The sequence below is a fragment of the Coturnix japonica genome, chromosome 1 (assembly GCF_054131305.1).
Source record: "Coturnix japonica strain WE chromosome 1, WE-NBRP24, whole genome shotgun sequence".
NCBI lineage: Eukaryota > Metazoa > Chordata > Aves > Galliformes > Phasianidae > Coturnix > Coturnix japonica.
Genome location: NC_140663.1, coordinates 56,435,605 through 56,460,875, shown reverse-complemented (window position 1 = coordinate 56,460,875; position 25,271 = coordinate 56,435,605). Strand labels below are relative to the sequence as shown.

General features: G+C 37.9%; 1 protein-coding gene and 1 long non-coding RNA gene across 3 annotated transcripts in view; one reads left to right on the top strand and one right to left on the bottom strand.

Annotated features, from left to right (window-relative positions):
- MTPN (myotrophin) overlaps nucleotides 1-6,957 on the top strand; it is a 39,030-nt gene extending 32,073 nt beyond the window's left edge. Inside the window, exon 4 of the mRNA XM_015866477.2 lies at nucleotides 3,781-6,957. Within this exon, the coding sequence (XP_015721963.1) occupies nucleotides 3,781-3,867 (87 nt within the window). The 3' untranslated portion in view covers nucleotides 3,868-6,957. The remainder of the gene's footprint in view (nucleotides 1-3,780) is intronic.
- A 7,099-nt stretch (nucleotides 6,958-14,056) lies between these two features.
- LOC107315768 (uncharacterized) overlaps nucleotides 14,057-25,271 on the bottom strand; it is a 31,688-nt gene continuing 20,473 nt past the window's right edge. Inside the window, exons 2-3 of one of the 2 annotated variants that reach the window (XR_014943840.1) lie at nucleotides 22,522-22,751; nucleotides 14,057-14,257 (exon numbers count right to left, since the gene is read on the bottom strand). This is a non-coding gene — a long non-coding RNA (uncharacterized LOC107315768). The remainder of the gene's footprint in view (nucleotides 14,258-22,521; nucleotides 22,752-25,271) is intronic. The other variant, XR_014943841.1, reaches the window with a different exon arrangement.

Here is a 25,271-nt window from a genome sequence, read left to right as displayed (position 1 = left end):
CCGGAAAGGAGGGGGAAAAGGGGAGTGGGATAAAACAGCGACAATCTAAGGAGGAAAAACTTATTTTACTAAATATGATATCGAAATACAAGATAACACAATATAATATAATTAAGGCTAACAAATCGAACGAAACAGAGAGAGAGAGAGTCTCCGAAAACCGAGAGGCCTACTGTGAACTCTAGGCGACACGGCTGGAACGCTTCCCACTCTCCGAGAAGTTCGAGAGAAGAAGGAGGGCACTCCAGCCTGGGAACGAGATTATATAGAGTCCTGGTCCCGTGACTTATTGTTACTCCTGTTGTTCTCTGGGATATGTAGTCTTCTTCTGTGGACTGCACATTCAACAGAAGTATCCATACTTGGCATGATGTTATGATGTGGAATACTGATAGCAAAATTACAAAATTACAAAACCATGACACTTCTTTTTCCTCTGACAATGGCAGAATGGACGCCTTTTGAGAAAAACTGTAGGTTTCACTGCTTTAGCTCATTTATTCTTCTTTTGTATTAGGGGTTTTTAGAGGCTCACATCTGTATAGAAATATGTAAGTCTACTTGCTTTAGAGTGTGTTTAGAAATTTACTGTCCACAAATTTATCCATATCCGTTTTCAATCAGCTGCTATTTGCCTCCATAACTTCATCTGGAACCCAATTCTGAAAGTTCACCCCTTGCTGTGTAAACCAATCTTCTACTGGCTTGCTTCATCAGAGTATTTCCAGTTCCAGTGGGTTTAGTAACAGCTCTGTGTTGACTATCTGCCTTTCTTTTCTGAACTGCATATACCCTGGTAACTGCTGTGCTTCCTGCATCGTTTTCTAATACTTGGTGTTATAAGAGTGCGAAAATGCTCGTTTGTTGTTATTATCCTGCCAAACAGTTTTTAGTGTGTGTATGTATATACACACAGGAAAAGAACATAAAGTAATGGAAGAGATTAATACCTTTTTTACTTCAGGGAAGTAGAGAATATTGTGAAACCTTTTACTTTTATGAACTTTTATTTAAATTTGCTTCCTGGCAGTTCTGTGTTTCTGAAAATGGAAGCTGTCATGGCCTAAACTTTATTATTTTCTCCTATTGAATGCAGGCAGGAATCTTTCTGCTTTGGGGCCATCCTCCTAATTTATGAACACTGACTTTATTAAACAGCATCCTCCTTAAGTAGTTGTGGTCCTCCTATCCAACATTCAGTAAAAAGGTTTTAAAAACTCAAGCTTTGCGTTTCTCTAACTTCTCTGAAGTACAAATACACGAGGACTGCTCTAAAACTAATGCCTCCTATGCTATTATGTTGGCCATATTGTCAAAGGTGAATTAGGAGGTATGGCAGTAGAGGTTGCACCTTCCCACCAATATTCCATTACGCTTTGTTGCTGTGTGACAGATGGCAACAGAGGGGCAGTCTGTCAGAGTGATGTTTGACATGGAAGTGAGTACAAAGCAAAGGCGTATCAATGAATTCCTTCATGTGGGAAAATTAAAGAAAAATAAATAAAATGCACTGTTTGCATTCATTAGTGCTTGCTCACATCCACTGTTTGGTTTAGCACAGTGAATGGCGTGTTTCAGCAGTGGCAACAGCAGATAGCCTGCACTTGTGTGAATTTATACAAGCACTGCTTCCAGGTTCTTTGTCACTGGTTCTTCATCACTAGCTTATGCATAGCTAGTTGTAGTAACTATTGAAAAATAGTATTTTGTAGCTTACAAGTTGGTCTATCAAATAGTGATATTGTGCTCTTTGTAGCTATTTTAGTTTCCATGGAAATAAATAGGAGGCATTACTTTCATGGTAACCTACATATATAAGAGAGGAAAACAGTCTTATATCTTCAGTAAAAGCTCTTTTAAATCCTAAATATTGTATGCTGATGGAGTGTCCTGTAAGCTGAGAAACTATAATCAAGCTGAAGGACTGGTCGCTTACTGCAAAGATGTTATAGAGAATGGAATGCCTTGAGAAATTAATGTAATGAAGTTCAACATGATCAAGTGTTGAATGTGGGTCAGGGTAACTTCAGATATGTCTAAAGACTGGGTGAAAAACTTGTTGAAAACTTGTGCAGAAGTACTTTGCAGTCCTGGTGGATGAAAAGCTGGGCATGAACCAACTATGTGTGCTTGCGGCCCAAGAGACCAACTTTATCTTGGACTGCATCAAAATAAGAAAGGGCAACAGGGAGTGAGAGGTGATTATCTCCCTCTATTCTGCCCTTATGAGGAGTACTGCATCCAGGCCTGGGGCCTCCAATACAAGAGGGATGTGGAGCTGTTGAGCAGGTCCAGAGAATGGCTGCAAAGATCATCAGTACACTGGAGCACCTCTTTTAAGAAGGAAGTTTTGAGGAAGTTGGACTTGTTTAGTTTGGACAAGATGAAGCTCTGGGAAGATCTCATTGCAGCCTTTCAGTACTTGAAGGAAGCTTTTAATCAAGAGGGAGGCTGTTAACCCAGTACACTGGTGATATGAGAAGGGGGAATAGCCTTAACATCTACTTTTAATCTCATCTCTTTTAGTTTAAGTGGAAATTTTTGCTCAGAGGAAATGTGAATGCACCATCCTTTGGCAGCCTGATCTGGTGGGAGTAGCCATGCCTGCAGAATGAGAGTTGGCACCAGATGATCTTTAAAGTCCCTTCCAACCCAAGCCTTCTCAGAAAGCTGTTGGATGTCCTTTACAAGTAGTTTGTCCATTTTCTTCCATGTAATGTACTGGAGGTTAGATTTGTACTTCATGAACTGTAGCATATGAAACTGAAGACAGAACTGTGCAGCACATGTTCTTGTCAAAGTACATCTGTATGCAGTGTTCTTCCTGTTAATTGTCTGAACTAATGCAAGAATGCATATCTTTCATGAGGAAATGTTTTGGAATTTTCACTTATTTCCAGGAAACATCTCATTCTTGGTCTCTTGTACTTCTTTATTTTCTAGTAACTTTTAGCCATTATTTTAACTACTTTTACAGTTTAGTTTGGGTTTTCATTTTTATTTATATGACTAAATAGTGCTTAAAACTAAGGTGACTCTTTCCTTTTTTTTCCCTTTGTTCACCTCCCATATTTTTGGTACTTTCTGCTTCTGTGCTTACTCTTTCCCTACTGCCTACTTTGCATATTTCTGTTATCTTCTATGAAGTATTGACAGATCTGTAAGTAAGCTGTTGCATCCTTCTGTTTTCTTGTTGTTGGTTTTTTTGTTTGTTTGTTTTCTGTTTTTTTAATAGGCATACGATATTTAAAAATCTGGCTTAGTTTTGGATTTTGAATATCTTCTCCAAGTAGCATTAAGACTTTATTTTCCTTCCACAGTAGAAGTGTGATGCTGGATGGTTGTAATCTTTTATTGATTTAGAAAGAAAGCATTACTATTTAAGTAAGCTCTTTTAGAGCTTACTGTTTAATTTGGCATGTGAAAAAGCTTGTTGTGCCATAGATTTCATGGAAGTTCAAGAATACATTTTTGCATTCGTGTTAGTAGTTGCTGGAAACAAATAAAAGTCCTCTGATTTTGTCCTAGATTAATTGATAACTTCTTGATCATGTAGTTTGCTGTTTGACAGAAGTTACTTGACCGTTTTTTCTAGTTATCAGGTTTGAATGTTAGCTGTGTGCTGTATAGTTAAATGTGGCCCATTTAATTTTTACATGAAAACTGGACTAAAAATCTGTCATGTAATCAATATATTAAAGGTAAGTAAGTGACGTGGTGCACTTGATACCAATACAGCCTACTTTTATGAATTCACAGTCCTTCTCAATGTCTTTACAGGGTGCTGATAAGACTGTGAAAGGACCAGATGGACTAACTGCCTTTGAAGCCACTGACAACCAGGCAATCAAAACTCTTCTTCAGTGACGGATGGACTGTTATCTTATATGTCTCTCCTGTGGCCTCACACTGCTGCCTGTCTGTCACTCTTTGCATCTTCCAGCTTCTTCAGCTAAATACTTTGGGGGGAGGGAAATTCTTGATGAATCAGACTAGTTAGGGGCCTGTGTCAAAGATGGTTCTTTTGGAGAGGGTTGAAAACTATTATGAACAGTGTTGCTCTAGGACTTCTTTTCAGTGCACAATCTCTTCCCATCTCTAGCGAAATCAGAAGAAGACAGACCATGGTCTTGAATTTTTGGCTTGTAAACTGCCTATGTTAGTACTAAAGTTTCCATTGAAAGATTCCCTTAGATAGAAGTACTCTTCTGTGTACTTGAAACTAATCTCAAAGAGGACAATAGTCCCATGTTATTAGTGTCTGCCATAATCTGAAGTGTAGTAATGTAGGTGACTGGGTTGCTTTTCTCTCTTTTCTCTGTGGGTAGCTTTCTTCTTCTGGCTAAAGCTTGTGTTACAGTTTTGAGGACTTTTGATACTAGCAGGTCTTTTTATTGATTATTTGGATGTCACACTAATGCTTTTCTGACTCTTGAGTAATCCAGGAAAGATGACTTGAGATATGGTGTTATTACACTCCAGAATATCTGCTAATGTACTTCTGGAGGCATGAATTAGAGGATTTTCTTCCCTTTGTTTGTTCTACTCCAGAGTAGAGACTTAACTGTTCGAGAGAATTAAAAAGAATATCATTGTACTTATTTTTAAAAGACTGTATGATGGAATTTCCTTACCATGTCAGCATAAAATTTGATGTTTATGAAAGCATCAAGCTGTTTGGTACACAAAGATAATCAAGTTGTGTAAAATGAACAGTAATTAGTAATTACTTAGACATTCATGTCAATACATACTGTTGCTGACTTCTCTGGTAACTATTTGAATTACTTGTAAGTCCTTCTAACATCCAATGTCAGAGAGTTTACAAGTCAAAGACTTAATTTGCTATTATTACTGGAGAAGGCAAAACTATTAATTGTGGATATCTTTGAATTAGTATTTCATAGTTTGCTGAAGAAATGTTAAATCTCATTATTAAAGTATGGGCTTTTTCTGAAAGTTCCTGCTGCAACCACGCCACATAAACTATTGTCTGTTAGTTGTTTTACCACTAAATATGACAGTACTAGGACTGCTGTGATGGGAGATATTTAAAAATTGTGGTAGAGATTCCTGTCACATCCTACAGTCCTCAGGAGTGTGAGATTGTGGCTTTCATCTGAGAATTTTCTCTAGACTGCTGATTCACCCAAGTGTGAATAACTGATTTTATTAAACAAAAGCATATGCCGCAAACTTAAACATCTTCCTGTATTTGGAATACAGATTTCAAACTTTCTGATTACTAACAGAATACAGAAGACAATGTATATAGTATCTCATGCTGAATTCTTAAAAGTAGCAGATATTACTTGGATATCACTGTTGAAACTGAGAGGGTATGTAGAAATAGGCTGGTGACTACCACTCATAAATATTTAATAGAGACTTAGTTTTACTTGAATCATGTTGCGTATTATTATTGAATGTCTCAGATATAAAAAAGCCTTGCATTTAGATTGTAAAATGAGAGCAGAAACTTATTTGCATGTACACATCCCATAAGAAAAGCAATGGAAAAAACAATCAACTCTGGCCATAAACTGTACAGTGCAATTACTACTCTGTTTCTTGGATATGGATGGCAGGAAGAGCAGAAGGGCTGGAAGTCAGTGATAAAATAAATTGGTGTGCTGCTGAAAAAAAATGAAGCATGTTTGGTGAACAGTGATTCCAATGACTATTAAAAGAACTCTTTAATCTTATCTCTGGACAGTGCTTAATTGTCAAGTCAAAAATATAGGTTTAACTTTTTATTCAGCTATGAAAGTAACCACCTTTGGATTAAATTTGCCTCCATGTTATGCTATTCAATACTTAGCTGTTAAAGTACTAATCTAGAAAACTGCAATTGGTTTTGATATGGGAAAACTTGATTATTCATGTTCTTTTGTGTTAATTAGTGTCAAGTTGTCTGGCTATAGTGCTTTTTGGTATTATTTTTCCCCTGTACTCTTTACTGCCCTTTCCTTCAACTCACTTAAATGAGTATTATCTTAGTAAAGAAACACCATCTTTGTACTAACTCTTGTGGTGATTCACTGAGGTCATTTTGCCTCTCTTTTTCTACAGTTATGTGAACACCTAATTTTTTTCTTACTTCTTTTGACTGGGGGAAAAAATGCAAACAAACTTCAGTGAGATAAATGTTAATTTGGCTATGGTGTACACCCAAGCTGCCTTTCCAGATAGTTAAAAGATGACATTTACTGTTTGACTGTGAAGAGAAAATACTTTTTTTCTTTTCTTTTTTGCATTGCATGGAAAGCAAATGATGGTTTGGCCCAGGACTTTACAAAAGAAAAGGGGAAAAAATAAATATAATTCTCTAGAAGTTGAGCTTGTTCATTCATTCCCTTTCTGTTAGCTACAATTTGGGGGAAAAAATTAATGGTGGCTGCCTGTATCTTTGAACAGGTCCTAACTAGATGGAAATACCAATCTATTTTACTTTTTTTAAACAGCATTTAAATGCATTGTCAGACTGGATTCACGTACATTTGGAAGATCACTTTGAAATTCGTGCCGAGTAAGTTATGATCTAAAGTGTATTTTGGATTTTGTGCCCTGTGCTCCTTCTCGTTAAGGGGAGCAAATGGAAGAAATGATGTAATAGCTGAATGAAACTTTATCTTCAAATATAATATTGAAATATTAGCAGAAGAGGCTGATAAGAGTGGAGTGTCCTAGGTCAAGCAATTGCAGTGTTGCATGCAAAATTTCAAGATGAACTTGTCTTAATTCTATTTTGTAAATGGACAAACATCTTTCTACGCAGTGATGGAAGAAAAGTAGTGCTTTGTGCATTTTGATATTTGACTTCCTCTTTTCACCACTGTTATCTGTATTGACACAATTGGGTTCATTATCATGGTTCATAGACATCAGAATGCTAAATGATACTGTATTTTTAAGTTTGTGTTGCAAGAATGAATGGAATAAACTTGAATTGTGCGATATAAGCGTCCGGAGTTTTGTTTCCCTTTTTGCTTCTATGTTTTATTAATCTCTTTGGCTACAACTTTAGTTGCCTGGAGGGCATCTAAACTTTCACTTGCTTTTACAGTGGTTGAAATATTCAGATACTTAGAATTCAAATGACATCTAAATATGTAAAGCTTTTGCTTAATTCTGTAGCCTGGTAGTTTGCATTTTTCATTTTTAAAAGATGATGCATAATATAGAAGAATTTATCATGATTAACTGGTCTAAGAAGCATCCTGTGGGTGGGAGTATGTCACTCCCATTGCATGTTAGGGAGACTATAAACTACTTTAGTTTTTATCAGATAAATTAAATGAGTTGTTAATAGAAAGCACAGCTGAAGTCTAAATAAAATTGACATTAAATGTGTATTGATTATTCTTGCGCACTTTGAGCTTCCAGTTAGAACTTTGTCACCAGTGATTTAAATCCCATTGCTTGAATAGTTTGATGTTGTTTATTTTCCTTCAGAAATGTGTATTTTAAAATACAGGAAGGTACTGTATTAAAGTGGGGAAATAGTATAAATATGGGGGGGAAAAAAGTATTTTTAAGGAAGTCTGCTAAATTTTGGAAACAGGATCTTGATGCCATATGTACAACTTTTCAGTCAGTACTGGGAAACTGGGAAAAAGAGGGGTCAGTTCCTGTGTCCATCATTTTTTGTTTGTTTTTAATGCAGAGATTTCTGTGTAATGAAATACCAGCTAATGTTCTTGCTAACCAAATTTATACATGTAAACATATCCTCATGTTTATCTGAGGGGTCTGGAACCAACTAATCCTTAAAGTCCCTTCCCATCCAAGCCATTCTATGTTTCTTTGATGATTCTATGATTTTTGTGTAGACCTCTGAAGCAGTCTGTCCATTCCTGACCTAATAGATATGGGGTAGCTCAGGTATCAACAGAGTTGTAGAAAGGAGTCCCAGTGTGAACTTCCTTAATTATTAAGGAATGCGAATGTCTTTTTAGCGTCTTAAAGATGTCGTTAGTATTTTGGGTATACTTACTGGAAGGTGTTACTACTGGCATGTTTGACAGGGAAAAGTTTTCTTTTTAATCTGTTTTTACATCAGATAATAATAATTAAAAAAAGAATAAGAAAATGGGGAAGAGGAGAAGGTGGAGGCAGTTATTTCCACTTAGAGGTTTTCTCTCAGAATACAGTTAGTTCTAAGGCATAGTTTGATAAAGTAATGCAGTATTTACAGATAAACAAGGATGTAAAGGAAAGCAACTCACTAGTAGCAAAATGCTGCTATGTATGCTATGAGTTGAGAAGTAAACTTAAAAAGATACTCCAAGATGGTAAGAAAAGATCTTCAGTTATTTAAACTATAATTAAATATGTAGCTCTCATTGTAGCTATTTGGTTAGGGAATATGATTGCTCTTAATTGTTAAGTCTGTCATTTGAAGTTGCAGGGGACTGCATATTAGCCTAACCTAAAAACAGCAGTCTTAGGACTTGTAGTATTGTGTGCTGGTTTGGTTGATGAGTGATACAGACTCATAATGGCAGTGGATGCGTATCTGCATATACTTTTTATGACCATAATTCTTCCGAAACACTGAAGATGTGAGAACATGAGGAGCTCATTTAAAACGAAGTAAGGTCACTTCCCTCTTTGTGGTTCATTATCTATTCTTCTGATGAAAGTGAAAGATGAAGAAGCTCTGTTCTACCTTGGCATACTCATCATTATTTTGCTACCTTGGTTTGCTGTTTAAAGTAACACATGCACATAAAAAAAAAAGGAGTTTGCAAAACCTTTTTGGTGCTCAGCAAGAAAGAGGTTCATTATTTTAATTTGGAGGCAAATTTTGGAGAAGGACAATCAGAATCCATTATGTAAGCAGGAGGTTAATCAGAATTCAAAAGCCATGAACGCCACAGCAGTGGAATCCACTCACCAAGGAACTTCCACTTACAATGGGAATCGCATCACGTTGGTTTTGCACATCAGCATACAAAATATAGGTTCAGTCTAAGAAGTTTGTGAATTTACTTGGCTTAGCAATAACAGATTAAGTCAATGGGACTGTGATTGTGAAATGAGTCATGATACTGATATCCTAATTTAAGAAACTGAAAAACTTCATGTGGTTAATTGATGAGACAGCTTCTATGAGACCACTCTTTAATACCAAGCACAGACTTTGACTAGTTGCATTGCTTCCAGTGATGTGCAGTGTCTCACAGCAGTGCTTCTCTAGCCTTCACTAGAATTGCTCAAATTCCCTTTGTAAGAAATAATGACATTGATTATATGGTCTGCTTTGAACCGATCAGAACGGGAAGTTTATTTATTAGAAGGTTGTTTTTTGGTCCATTTTTGGTTTTTTTTTCCCAAGGAATTTCTTGATATTATGAATCTGGGAGTCAGCCAAAATCACTAGCGCAAATCAATTCATCAACCAAACTTACTATTAATTAAAAGAGAGCTTGTTTTGTTTTTCTCAAGCTGAACATAAATGTGAAGGATTGAGAACCATTACTTAGTCTACAAAATAATTCCTTGGCCTATGATAAATTCAAGTATGGTGTATGTTGATAATTATTTTTGAATTATTCCTTCGTATATTCTTCTCATAAACTTATTCTAACCAAAGATAATTTCTCAGTACTTTCAGAAGAAACTTCAGTTTGTTCACCAAAGCTTTTGTTTCAGAACAAACCATTTTCTAGTTTGGTCCCAGTGCTTATCTATTGTAAGGCAGAAGTTTAATTAGGAAAAAAAATACAAGAATCTGTATGGTGCTGTTACCTAATTCAGTTTCTGCAGTGCAGAAGTCTTCCATGTCTACACCTATGTTCATCTGTGTTCATCTACACAGGGCATTGAATGCAGGAAGCTTAACAAGGTTAAGCAGCAATTTCTCATTAAACCAAAGGAGCTATGACCATTGTTATGTTATTGTCTTTTAAAAGGAGCAAATTGTTTCTAAAGTAAGGTTATAGAAGTATTTCCCAGAATTTATTCTTGTTGTTTATATGTTGTACATATAGATACATTTCTTTTGTCTTGCATATTCCAAAACCAATAGTTACTTTTAGCTTTCATTGCTCCTTTTCACAAAGCAAAGTAGTAACTCTGTCTTTTACAAAAGAAATAATTCTTTTATTTTTGAAAGACATCTCATAGTTATATGCTTGAGTTTTCTTACCTATTGCACCATGACATATATGCCAAAGAATACTTCTCAACTACAGTTTTGGCAAATTGTTATCAAAAGCTTTTCCTACACCTACGCATAGACAGATCCTGAACAGCAAGAGTAAATAGAATACATAAGGAGATGTATGAGGCACAGAGTGAGATATCATTACAGCTGGGATCAATACAACAACAACAGATTTGTGACTGTGCCCAAACCTCTCTGTATTTCACTTCTCAATTGGAGAGCGTCCCTTCTTTTCTTCTTCCCTTCGTGTTTTATTTGTGCACTTAGCCTGCAAGCTGGCTGAAGGATTATTTCACAGAACCTGATGCACCTTAAAGGTTTTTTGTGTGTTTTGCAGTTGGTGTCAATAACCTTCTCAACAGCACAAAAGAGTTTGGCTTTAAAAGAAAAATGAAACAGATGGGAAGCATACCGACCTCTAACATCAGAGGTATAAAATGGAAGAACAAAACCCAACCTTATAAATTAATGAAATTTCTGAAGATGAAGTTAAATTAAATATTTACAAAGCCAATATTAAACAACTTGAGGATAAAAGAAAAATAAAGTAAAAAACACCCTACAGCTATAAGGCTATACAACCTGTATGCCTAATAAGGAGGTGCTTCTAAGGTTGTGTTCTCATATTATTATCATCTGGTTATAAATTGACCGTTCTCTTATGTCTGTTTCAAAATTGACACCTACTTAGCAGGTGGTTGCTTTGGGGGGAGGCAAGTCCCTTGATTCCAATTTGCAAAACTCAGAAGTTAAGTTTGAGGGTGTTCAGGTTGATTGATTTTCAGGTGATTTTGTTTGTTTGTTTTATTAATTAGTGTCAGAAGTGAGACTAACAGAGTGTAATATCCTGAAAATTAATGTTGGTCTCCCTGAGTAGTTTCTAAATATCCCATTTAGTCAGGTATGTTCATTCCACACATGCCAGAGCTGACCTGAGCTGACGCTTGCTCTCATGCGCTCACCTTTATATGCTCTTCACTAATGGACAGCTTTCAAAAGCACACGATTGCTTATGCCACATTCAAACGAGCTTGATTCCCTGGGACACTTCCAAAGTTTTCAGCTGGTTTTCTAAAAGATACTGTCCCCTCTTTACAAATCTTGCTTCATTCGTATCCTTAAGTCTTTGTGGCTTCAACAGTACATGGTGAAAATTGAAGTCATTTCTTCTCAGCTTGCCCACCTGAAGTTTAATAAGCACTATTAATAGTGATATGATTCCTGCTATTAATACTGATATGTATCCTGATTATTGTTTAAAATCTAGCATTTATAATAAAACTATAGACATTTCCCATGGCACCGAGTTTTTTTTTTTTGTTTGTTTGTTTGTTTTGTTTTATCCTGAGATTTACTATTGTTTGAACACTCTGTCAGTGTCCTATTCATCCACATCTTTGCGAAAAAGCATAGAGAATAGACTTAGACTGGGTATTAGGAGTAATTTCTCCTTGTGAAAGTGGTGAGACATGTTGTCCAGAGAGGTTATGAATGCCGCCTCCCTGGAAGCATTCAGGGCCAGGCTGGATGGCGCTTTGAGCAACTTGGTCTAGAGGGAGGTGTCCCTGCCTATAGCAGGGGGTTGGAACTGGATGATCTTAAAGGTCCCTTCCAACCCTAACCATTCTATGATTCTTTGATTGTTCTGAGTATTTTAGCTTAAGGAATTTTAAGTAAAGCTTGTTGAGCAAGTACAACAGATGCATATTTTATAGAATCATCTACCTTGGAAAAGACCTTCAGGACCATCAGGTCCAACCATCAACCCGAGCTACCTGAGCTACTTCTCATCATGAAGTCCTGTGTCCCTAAGCATCACATCCACACATCTCTTAAATACCTGCAGGGATAGGAACTGCACCACTTCCATGAGCCACCTGTCCAATGCCTGACCACCCTCTTGGTGAAGAAATTCTTCCTGATATGCAGCCTAAACCTCTTCTAGTGCAACTTGAGATCATTAAGGAATTTTCTACCTAATGTCTCCCTTAATGCAAGAATTACATCCATAAACCCCATTTTCCACAATTTACACAGTAATCACATCCATAGTTGATTTATTGTGTTCATTTTGAAGCAGTTCTTTGGTCATCAGTGTTCAGTCTTGCATTTCTCCAAGAAAACATATCCTACCTTTAAAATTCTGGAATTTACCTCATGCTTATACAGAAACTGCTTTCCTAGGAACTTAGCTACTCGTAGGGCAAGGGCTGAATTGAGAGCTGTGGGCAGTAATCTTCTTAGCATCTATCCTAGCCTTCCCAGTGCAAGCTATCCATGACTGGGAATCACAGCTCTCAGCATTTTTGACATTGAATGAAGACTGTAATTTTTATTTTTTTTAAACTTTCTAGCAGATTAATTTTCTTAAATCAGCAGAGTCCTTAATTGAATCTGCTGACAGTTAACGTATCCTAGAGATAGAAGAAATATAAGATTTATTGAATGCTGTTGCTTTTTACATATGTTTGTCCTTGTGATTCCAATTTTGTTAGTTTTAATATAGGATAACTGAAAATATACCTAGGCAGATGCACCCCTTGAAGACCAGGCGTTTTAATGAGCAAGATGACTCAGCAACAGGCATTTCTAATTAACAGCACTGTATAGAAGAGTAGGAAGAACTATTTAGAAGAGCATTCATGAAGCAGAAGGTTAAAATGATAAACCTAGAAGCCAGACCGAAGCTGGAGCAGGCTTTGCTGTATTTTAGCGCTTTGCACCAGGACACTAGACATGCAAATGAAGGATATAAAAATGAAACAAAGATTGAGTCGTTTTTCACAGACCATTTTCTATTTAGAATTCACTTCTTCAAAATTAACATTAGAGAAAAAGCACTTTTCAGTTACAATTGGAAGCCAACTTCATAGACACATGAACTTCAGACTGAATGGGGGAAAATATCTAGATGTTGAAGGGATAAGGCAGAGTTAAGAACTGCATACAGTTTTTATGTTTAACAAGACATCTTATTTTCCAGAACATCCAGTATTTTAATGAGCAAGATTTGTGTGTGCATTTGTGAGATATAGTCCACAATCCCAATGGCTGAAAAATCTTGGCTTTTCTTATCGTTACTATTTTGACTTCCAGTATTCCAGAGCACTTTTGTGTGTTCATGCTGAAGGTGTTGTTTATTGTTTTCCTGCTCTGAGATTAAAGTTGAAAGATCTCCTGTGAATTTATTCATTCAGAAAAGCTTAGATGTTCTTTGTTCCTCAACCATTTGGACTGAGAAATGCTGTTCTGTTAAGCTGCAGTTTTGCTGCAAGGCAGAGGCCCATGTCAGCACAGAGCTGCCTGCTGCTTGTATAAGCATTTTTGCTGCAGAGGGCAGCTGTGATGGACTGTGGAGTTCAAAACTCATTTTTCCCCACTGGTGGCTGTGAAAATCAATCAATAGTTGTGCTGGGAGAGGAGAAGGGAGGGGGGTACTCACTGTGTGTGTATGAGGATGGTGGGGTAGCAGGTTTGTTCAGAAGCTAGAGCAACAATGATAAAGGCTAACAGCTAGTATAGGAGTTGACCTATTAGGATATTTAATTAAATAAAAATATAAAACTCTCACAGAAGATGTGAAAATTCAATAAACTTATTTTCAGAACAAGTTAATAGTAGGGAGTATTGCTGTCCCTTTTTAATGTGTTATCAGAACTTGCTTTTTTCCAGATTCTCATTTTAATTATGTGAAGCCAACCTTCTCCTTATGTTCACATTTCACCTGTGTATAATGGTAGGTTATTGGTTATTCTGTCATTTGGTTCTCTGTTTTAAAACTGGGATGTATACTTTGTGTACTATTGGGACTTAAAAACCAAACCAAAGCAAGAAAGAAACAACTCTATAGCCAGGGGAAACTTTTAAATATGTAAAGAGGCAGAGTGATAGCCAGCATAGTTGATTTATTTAAGTTACTTTGCTTTTGTTTCAGAAAGGGAAAGAGAGACAGAATAATTTATCTTACTCATGGACCATCGATCACAAGGTAATAAGGAGTAGAAATTTCCCAGATTCCTGAGCTTTTGGATAGTTCTTTTATCAAAAACTGATACCTTCTTCATTGGGATGTCTTTGGCAAAGTTCCTGCAACGAGAAGACATGATGAATATTTTTTTGGTTGAGTTCTATATAAATGGATCATATCATGGATCAGTTTCTTGTCACAGCTGGCACTGAATATGTAATAATTTCTTCTTGAGAGTTGAGGAATTCAGGGCAATTTGTTCCAAATGCTTTCTCTATAATGAGGAAATAAATTAATGCACTTTTGAATGGCAGCTAATAAGCAGGAATGGAAATACCCATGGGAATCTTCGACTTCCTTTGCAAATATCTGACTAAATGTACTGCTGGAAAACTTAAAAAGCAGAATAAATGAACAAAAAAAGAGTACATAGCTCTGTGTTCCTGCCTGGGAGAGCTGGGAGTTTACTATTCTGTCTGCCAACATTATAGGTCTTGTCATCCTACCAACATCAACAGCGGTAGCATCTTAAAATTGGTTTCCCCAGTGTTATGTGACTTGAAAACAGGTACATGAGATATCAAGCCTTAATGTTTGCATTTTAGCAAACTGTTCTTCATTTCTACAGTGTCTTCAGATAAACATTTTCACATGACATTATTTCAGTTGTTAGGCAGGCCAACTGTCTTCAGGGATGCCAGGTCTCCTAATCTGTTTCTATGAGATGTGGAGCTTACGGATAGGGCTGATTAGTTTATCTGTTTTAATCTGTGGTGTTTAGCTTTGACAAAGCTGAAGTTGAGCTTTGAATGCTGTTCCTATAATAAGTGGCTTTTTGCAATAAAGGAACATAGGCTGACATAAAAAGGTTGCTCCAAAAGTAATGCCTCCCATTTTTATTGCGTTGGCCTGCAACATCAGAGGTGAATGTTGGTGGGATAGCGTTAGAGGTTGAACATTCCACCAGTATTTCTTTATGTCTTGTGTAACAGATAGTAGCAGAGAGGCAGTCAGACAGAATGGTGTCTGACATGGAAGAGTGTATGAAGAAAAGGAGCGTCATTGAATTCCTCCATACAGAAAAAAATGGTTTGACACCTCCACTGGTGCAGATTTTTATTATTACAACAATGCATGGCTAATGGTGGTGACTGTGTTGAAAAACACTGTTTTACAGTATGTAAAAAAAAAGTATGCATTACAAGAGCAGTTGGAAAAAAATAAAAAATACAGAAGGACAAAATATAGCCAGCATTTCTGCCTGTGATTACACACCTAGGTTCTAATAGGAAAGCTGTCTTTATGACTAGAGAAAGTGGAACTAGTTTTTACTCCATAGGAGAGGAAAGTAATGAGTAGCAGCCCTGTCTATTAGAATATACTCATTAATAAACTTCAGGTTTAAACAGTCCAATGGATTCTCCTCCAGAGGATGTTAGCTTGGTATGGGGTGAAAAGAGCTGAAAACATTTTTAATGCTATAATTTGGGAAAAGGAGAAATAAAGGAGTCTAAGCTTGAGGATAGCAATTAGAATCTTATTGTCAAATGGATGGATTGTGCCATTTTATTTAGTTTTCACTTCTTTCCCACTTGTGATTTTAAATTCATGAAAGCTGAGTACATGAAAGTTGCGGCTTTGAAGTCCTTTGGCTCAGTGTTTACTTTCTAAATGGTGTTATTCTTTAATCTTGAACTGTAAAACCACTGTATTCTGCAGGGCTGAAATTGTGAAATACACTGTTGCAAGAAGCACAGGAAAGCATTTGTAATGCTTCTTGCTGAAACAGGCAAAACCAGCAAAATCTTTATAACAAAAAAGTATGTTTAAAATTTGCAGTAAGCAAGCAAATAACCCTTTTCTAGCCGTTCTTCCCATAGATTTCTACACTTGCAATCTCCCTTCTCATTGGGAATGACCAACCTCCACTTACTTATTTGTAGCTGGTCAGAAGTTGGGAAACTTCTGTTTTGACACAGACTCTTTATATAGAGAAGTTTAAGAACCAGTCACCAATTTAATGGTGCTTAATAGAGAAATAATGAAGACAGATGAACATTTCAACAAAATAAACCTTCTCTAAACCTTTTCCTCTTGTAACAGTCTGCCCCAGTGGGAAGTTTGAATCCACTTGGCTGAAGGTTTGCCAGTGTGGAGTGGCAGAGCTTTTGTTCTTCTGCTACTGCCTTGTCCTTGCTGCAGCTCCCTCTCACAGCTAGCAGTGACAGTGCCTGTGTAGGCTGGCTGCAAATGACTTCATTTTTCACAGCCATCACCTCCAGGTTTTCTGTAAGCAGTGTTAAATATCTTGTTAGTATATAATCTTTCAGACCTTGGATGGTGGGTTTTTGTAAACCACAGCAAAAGAAGAAGAAAATTGCTATTCAAAGGCTGATGTACTGCACTGTGCAGTAAAAAATCCTTATGCAATAGATAAGAGATAGAGTTGTATGAGCTGTCAAAGCTTTTACAGGTGTGTTGCCAACACTGCAGCTGTGGTGGGAGAACTGGAGGATAGCCCATGGATGCTGCTACCTCCACCAAGAAGCAATGTTCCACATGGCCTAGTGGCTGCCCCCAGCTACACAAGAGCTGATTTCCTCGAATGACAGATTTTGTTTGATCTTCAGACAAATCATTTACAGTGCAACTGGGTGGAAGGATTGAAGTAGGGAATACTGCTGAACAGGCAGGTTCCTCCCCCTTCCCCAGGTCAAACCCCAGCCTCTTTTCTTGCATTAACACTAATGCTCACCTTGTCCTGAAGAGAGCTGAAGCAGCAGAAAATGTTGCCTAACAGCAGTAACATAAATATAATAATCCTAAAGCCATATTTCAGCTCTTGTTAGGGAGAAGAAACAAATTCCTTAATTTTTAGCAATGACAAAAATCATATCTATCTCCAGATTTACTGCATCTGGCAATTTCCCCAGGCCTGCTAGGTCTTTCCAAATCACTGGCCTCAATAAACTATAATTACAATGAGAAATGGTCACCTCACTCTTCACCTCTTCCAGTTCTTTAATGTGCAGGTGGAATATCCTCAGTCCAGACCTAATCCTGATGCCTAGGTCAGGCCAGTATTAACCTCTGTCAACAGTGAGAAATAGCTACTTATGTCTATTTTTCTGCCACAGAGGCTTTATAGAACATCATAACTTTGCCTCGTGATGGTTGACAAGTTTCTTCAATAACTTCTTGTGAAGAAGGTTTTAAAAAGTCTTTGAAAAGTTTGAACATCTCCTATCTGTAGGTTGCTCTATTTAAAATCAATTGGGCGTTGTGTGGGGAGGGTCAATAAAGAAGAAATAGCAGGAGGATTTTATTTAATATGGTTCAGTAACAATCAATAACTACCTTGCAGCTTCAGCCCTTTAGGACCCTCAATAATAACTTCAAAGGAAATAGGTATGCAGGTATCCCTAATATGCAAATAGAGAATCAATTAAAATCCAGCAAGAAGTTCTATTTTTCCTCAAAGTCTTATTTTAATCTAAAGTAAGGATCTTACTTTTTAAGTTGCTCCCCACAAAGGTAAACATATGCTTCAGGCATTAATCGATTCTTTTTCTAAATGAATAAATTAACTCCCTGCCCCTCACCTCTTGCAACAAATTACCACCGACTGTTAAGGCAGCTTCAAAGCTGCTTCATCTCCACCTAAACTAAATTTGGACAGATCATTGATAATACAGATCCAGAAAAGGAGTGAACTTGCTTCTCTGCAATGTTTTGAAGACCACTGCAGTGGGAAATCCTGAGTTTATCAGCAGTATGACAGTTCAAACAGCATGGGATGAGCCATTGGGTTGTCCTAAATAGCAGTTATTTAATGTTATGCTGTGGATATGCTAAACTGCCATGCACTTTGAATGGTATGTAATCAGTTCACTGCTACATCATGGTCAGAAAGCTGAAAACTATAATTGGTAATGCAAGGATCTTGTGCATCATTCTGCATGTGGGAAGCCTTACAGAGGGTGTAGGCACCCTCTTGATCAAAAACAGAAATAGAAGTGTTCACATCCACAAATTTGGCGCTACTAAATCCAGCCAGTGCATTATGGTCAAGTCCAGATGCCCAATCCAAAGACTGGCAATTCTTTTTGTCTGTGATATAGTGAGAACAGAATTAATTTGAATAAAATGAATCCCCTGTGGTGCAAGTGGTAGAAGTGCCGCTGTGCTACACAGAGGCTCGAATCCCGGGGGGTTGGACTCGATGATCTCTAAGGTCCCTTCCAACCCGCACAAAACTATGAAACTATGAAACTATGAAAATAAAATAAAATAAAATAAAATAAAATAAAATAAAATAAAATAAAATAAAATAAAATAAAATAAAATAAACATAATTATAACAAGCTCAAGTCTTATACCTACTGCTATTTTAGGTAAATCTGACAGATCAAAAAATGCTAAATTTCAGAAAGAACTCTGAATTTGCCTTGATACATGCAGGAGAGCAGTGGGAAAGAACAGAAGTCAAGAAAACATAGCAGACACAGTAACAGACTTCCATACGTGTAAAACAGTTATTTAAATACCTAACAGCATCGTTACCATAAATATTTCTTTCTAGAGTAGAAATCTGTGCTGCACATGCCTGTGACGACTGTATTCTCCCCATGTGATACAATGCAGCTTCTCAACATTCATGTACTTTGCTACACATAATTATAAGTAAATAACCTGAATCATCTCAATGCCATCTCTCAGTGCCATTTCTTATTACAGATTTCACCTTCTTCTGAGGCTGACAAAGGAGATGAAAGATCAATGTAGATACAGGGGAAATGAAGAGGAAAAGAGAATTAAGAAAATATGGTTTTGAGACCCTGGGTGTACATGTAATCTTCAATGCAATGAAAGCATTTTGGCCCTTAATAGAGAACTCAAAGCCAATGGTTGATCTGTGCAAGAGAAAGGGCGTTTAGTTTTGTTTGTTTCTTGTTTTCCCCTCTCTCCCCTCCCCTTAGTATTCTTGTGTGAGTATCTAGAGAATTTATGTCATCATTTATTGAACTGTTGCATATATCCTCATCATGAATAGTTAATGCTGTGATATTAAGTGTCTGATGTCTCTGATGTGAAAAGTCTCAGTTGCTGTTCTTATGAAATGTGCACTTGACTTTTCATTTTTAGTGTCCTCTTAAAGATGCATATAGAAATTCTCAAAAGTAGGCTAGTTTTCTTTTTTTCTTTTTTCTTTTCTTTTATTTATTTCTTGTTTTTCCTGTTATTTTGGACATATTTAGTTTATTTTCAGCCAGTCTCTGTGAGTTGTGGGGGCTCAAAAATGCATCATGTAAGACTGAAACTGAAAGAATAAGGCCTATACTTCAGGGACAAAAAAAAACCCAAAAACCTCCATTGGTTAACAGGCTTTGGGAAGTAACATAACAGGAGGATAAAATGCTCAACCTGCTGAAATGAGCATTTTTATAGATACAGCTAACAAAAAAAAAGAAAGATGGAAGGGAGGGGAAGGGAAGGGAAGGGAAAGGGAAAGGGAAAGGGAAAGGGAAAGGGGAAGGGGAAGGGGAAGGGGAAGGGGAAGGGGAAGGGGAAGGGGAAGGGGAAGGGGAAGGGGAAGGGGAAGGGGAAGGGGAAGGGGAAGGGGAAGGGGAAGGGGAAGGGGAAGGGGAAGGGGAAGGGGAAGGGGAAGGGGAAGGGGAAGGGGAAGGGGAAGGGGAAGGGGAAGGGGAAGGGGAAGGGGAAGGGGAAGGGGAAGGGGAAGGGGAAGGGGAAGGGGAAGGGGAAGGGGAAGGGGAAGGGGAAGGGGAAGGGGAAGGGGAAGGGGAAGGGGAAGGGGAAGGGGAAGGGGAAGGGGAAGGGGAAGGGGAAGGGGAAGGGGAAGGGGAAGGGAAGGGAAGGGAAGGGAAGGGAAGGGAAGGGAAGGGAAGGGAAGGGAAGGGAAGGGAAGGGAAGGGAAGGGAAGGGAAGGGAAGGGAAGGGAAGGGAATCTCAGGTTATCATTTCACAAAGTTTTAGTACAGGAAAGGTTTCTACTTAAATATCTGACAGTGAGAAAAAAGAAAAAAACAAAGTTTGTTTTGGAGATTTCACTTCAATAAAGTTCCCAAAAGCAGAATTTGATTTTAATCTTTGTCTGAAAGTACTGTCGCTTAGTTAACTTTGATTTACAGGTATTTTTGCTTGGCTAGAAATAAGTGTAGCTCATTTTGTACATATTTTTTCATTTCTGAATTCAGCCTGCTGTTAGAAATAAGCAGAACAGGATCAGGCAACTGTGGCCACAAAACTATTTTGAAGCAAATCAGCTTTATTTTGCTTTGCTTTTTGAAGAGTGGAGAAAGCTCCCTCTGAGTGCAGCCATTGTCATTAGTTAGAATATTAACCATGTGAATGTCTTGTAGCCTAACTACCCCCAATTCCACAGCTTAGTCATGTCTATTAGCCTTAGGATACATCACAAGACTGAAATGGAAGAAAGAACTTTCTAAGTCAAAACGTTGAAGTAGGATTCCAGCAATTCTTCTCTTTTCCCTGCCCTGAGCTTTCAAGTTCTGCTCCTCTTCCTGGCCAGGCACTGGTGCTTGTGTGGCTGACTGCAGAGAGACAAGAAGGCAGCTGATCCCATGAGAACTCCTAAGTTTTTGGGGGCGGAGCTGTGCTGGCTCAGGACATCCTGGACATCCCCAGTGGTGATGAGGATGAAGAAGAGGGAGCTTTGCTGAGCACTTTTCATCTGATGTTTGGAAGGACTATAGCTGGGGAGTAATACACAACCGCTGGAGAGCTCCAGTCACATCGTTGTGACTTATAGACCAGGAAAGTGAGACAATGAAACCTTGAAGACCTGGCCTGTAGATAAATACAGATTTTGTCTCTTATTAGAAATGACTTGTTTGAAACGCAGCTTTTCTTCCTTGCAGGAGAGAGAACAACCTAACCCAGTGATAATGCAGCAGCCCCATCCCATTCTGTGACACATGATCTTCTTGCTCTTCTGATGTGGATATAATGCAGCTTCAAGCAGGGAAACACTTTAGTTCAATGTGTGGACTTAATTTTCCTATTATTCCTTTTGCATAGATTCCATAGAATCTGTTTCTGAGCTATGGTAAAGGAATTTTATGTTATTTTATTTTATTTTCTGGGAAGGAATGATGGATAAGTGGACATCTCTAATGAACTCATAGCATAAATTGCTTCCTGTCCTTCTTGAGCTATTCTCTCTGGTGGTAAGTGATATGTAAGATTTATTCCAATGTTATGAAGTCAGGGGTGGGGTGAAATATGTAAACTCCTTTTTCTCCCCTTTTCTTGCAGGGTGGTTGGCTCCTCCCTAACATGCAGATTGGGTAAATTACGAGTCACATTTTCCTGTTACTCTTTCTAGAGAGAGCTTTGATGGTGGTTTCAGTTTCTCTCTTTCTTTCTTTCTTTCTTTCTCTCTTTCTTTCTCTCTCTCTTTCTTTCTTTCTTTCTTTCTTTCTTTCTTTCTTTCTTTCTTTCTTTCTTTCTTTCTTTCTTTCTTTCTTTCTTTCTTTCTTTCTTTCTTTCTCTCTTTCTCTCTCTCTCTCTTTCTTTCTCTCTCTCTCTCTTTCTCTCTCTCTCTCTTTCTCTCTTTCTCTCTCTTTCTCTCTTTCTCTCTTTCTCTCTTTCTCTCTTTCTTTCTTTTGTTTTGTTTTCTGGTAGGTCTCAGGGATTTGGCAAGTTAGTACCATCGGAAGGAAAGTCTGTTCTGTCTGTTAAAAAGCACAGAAAAGCATAGGGTTCTACCAGTTGTCTATTACAAAGACCAGCAAAAACTAGAAACTTCTAAAGTTTCAGTATTACTCAGTAGAGAGTTTGCACAGGCTTGCAAAGGTCAGCTTGACTTTCTGAAAGCTTGTCTAAATTGTCTTACATAGGGGAGTGGTGCCTTTTATGAGCAAAATAGTGTCATCAGCCTTAGAAGTGAAGCATGCAGGTGGAGTTTCCTTTGCGGTCACATATCTTTTTCCTTTGATCTAAAAATAAGAAATCTACCAGCAGATTTTGTTGTAGTTTTCAACTTATTTTCAAATTCAGGCAATATTCTTGTGCTTCAGATGTAATGGGATTCTTCAAACTGGATTAATTGGCATCCATCTTGCAAGCAGATTCTGCCCTAGGACTTGAAAACTGGGCAGAAATTGAACACAAGGGTTAATTAGGAACAAAATGATACTTATCTGGAATTGGGACTTTCTTCTTTGTTTTACTACTGCAACCTTCACTGTCCTATAGCTATTGTTAGTTCATTTTCTATTCTAACTGACACCTCTATGCATTTCAAATGGCTTTGCCCATTGCCTTTCTGCTTAAATAAAACCTTGGGGAATATTCAGCCATTAAAGAAAATTACAATAACCTCTGTGTGTTGTGCAATTACCTCTTCCTTTGTTTTCCTGAAGGAATGTATTTGACACCTCCCTGGCAGGACACCATCATTAACACACAAGTATTGCAGCATCACTCCTTGGGAGAGATCTCCCTCTGTAACACCCCAGTCCAAGGTTACATGCTGATAAGCAAAACAACACTGAAGTGAGTTGTTTGCGTGAATATCTTCAGGGAAGTGAACAGAGAGCAGGTTGTTCATTCCTGTCATGTTTGCAGAATCTGTTTGAGACAGAAAACCAATTGTGATTTAATTCGAGGTTTTGGAAGAGGCAAGCAACTTAATTTCCTCTTCAGTACCCAACACACCCTTTCTGCTACCCAAAGTCCTTTCACATAAGGGATACTTCAACTTACATCATTGGCATTGTCTAAGAACAAACATCCCTCTTGCATCTTGGTTTTAAACACTGGGGTCCTGGCAATGGCATTCTCCATTTATTTTGCATCCTTTTCCTGACATACCAGGGGTGCAAAGAAATAATAATAATAATAATAATAATAATAACAATATCAATAATAATCCGTATATGTATATGTATGTAATACATATAAGTAACTTGAAAAGTACATTTCATTCTGGGAAATGATAGGACATTGATGTAGTGGTGCTTATGAAGGTTAAATTAAAGCCTGATTCCAATTCTGGGAAAGCTGACTTGCTTTAGAAGTCAAAAAATGACCTGTATTTTTCAGATTGCATATCAGAAAAATAATAAAAATAAATAAAATTGAGAACACTTTTTGAAAGCTCTAATCTTGTTTATACACCAGTATCTACCACCAGAACAGATGGCAGATAAGAGGTAGGTGAAACCAAGCCATCAGTACAATAGGAATAAACAGCAACAAGGGTCTAGTGATAGAAATTTTCATGAAGCACCATCCCACCTCCATCCTCGCCACTCTACAGAGAGATCACAGCAAGCCTGGAAAATCCTACTTTTATAATGCTTCTGCAGACTGAATTCATAGCTCTTAGCAGGCTTGTGCTCTGTCCCTTCGTAAATGATATATAAGCAGCAAGTCTGGCTGCTTTTGACCTGGTCAAAAACTGCTATCATAGAATCATCTGAGTTGGAAGCATCCTTTAAAAGCCATCTCATCCAACTCCCCTGCAATGAACAGGGACACCCACAGGTAGATCAGGGTGCTTAAAGCCCCTCCAGCCTGACCTTGAGTGTCTGCAGGGACAGGGCATCCACTGCCTCTCTCAGCAGTGTATTCCAATGCTTCACTATCCTTACTGTGAAAAGCTTCTTTTTTTTCCTTCCCCTTTCCCCCCCCCCCCCCAAATCGAAATCTCCCCTCTTTTACTTTGAAACCATTTCCTCTTGTTCTGTGTCACAGAATACACCTATTCTCCTTTTTCAATGCATTCAATTCATTGTATACAGAAATTTACCTATCTCTTCAAACAGTACCTCTCCAGGAAGATTAAAAGTACTGACTGACACTGAGGTTTTTGTTGCTGATGAGTCAGTTAAAGGGAATTTGGGTTGTTTGTGTCCAACCCTGAGCATCAGGAGCCTTTCGTTTGTGTGACAGAGCAGATGCAGTATGGGCACTCCTTCAGCTGGATGGGGCTGCATCTTCCTCATGTTCTCTCAGCTCCATAGTGCTCAGTCAAAATGGAATACTAATTTCAGTAGAACATGGTCAGTGCATAAAGTTTAGAGCAGATAAATGAGCCAAGCTGGAAATCTGGGTGCCCATGTTCCTACCACTGCGAGTAATACACTCACAGTTTTGACCCAGACATCTCTTCTCCCTGTGCCTCAGTTGTCTCATCTATTAGCTGTAAATAATATTAATAATCTCCACTCCATAGCACTATAAATAAAAGAATTACAGGCATCTATTGAGGTGTTTTGAAGAAGTCTGGGCATGTGAGTCACAGGTCTGTTCTGGGAGCAGGTCCTCGGGTGCTATCATCATCACATCCACCTCAGCTACTGTTGATCTGCTTATTTATTCCTCTTCCTTCCTTCTCTGCTATACTCTTGTGAAGACAAAAGCCCATTTATCACCAACTATGTTTTCCTCTCCTTCAATACTAGCAAACAGCTCCAGAGGAACCATAGCCTCAGCAGCATTTCATTTCAGAGCTGCAGCTGCTGGGCTTCCCTCTGCTGCTACTGAAGTGAATCAGAATACTCAAGTAAACATGCACTTAGAGCAGAAACAGGGGGGCCCCAGCTGTTGCTAGATATGATTCATGTGCAGCATGAGAGCACGGGCGTCCCTGCTTATCGAAATTCACAGCCTGACTGGACAAATCAAATCACTTGAGGAAATAAGTGTACTGGTGACTACCTCCAGACAGCAGACCAAGCAACAGAAAAGTAAAGGGATCTCCCAAGGACAGAGCTGGGACCCAGGAGAAGAGTCTGGAATGTGGTTTGGTTTCCCAAGGACCAGCACCCAGCTCACTCTGGCTTTCTGCTCTGCTCTGCTTTGTAGTGTTGTTTGGACATAGCATTGTACATACTGAGAAGGGCTACAGGAAGAAAAAACATGTAATTTGGTTCTGGGTGAACAAATACTTTAGATTCTGAAGTATATAAAGATATTTTTTTAAATTATTTATTTTATTTTATTATTTTATTTTATTTTATTTTATTTTATTTTATTTTAATTTTATTCCTTTTTGATTTCCCCTCTTTCATCCCACCTCTCTCTTTGTTTTTTCAGGCCTGCCATTCACTGGATTATGTTCCCCAGGGATAAGCATTTCTTTCT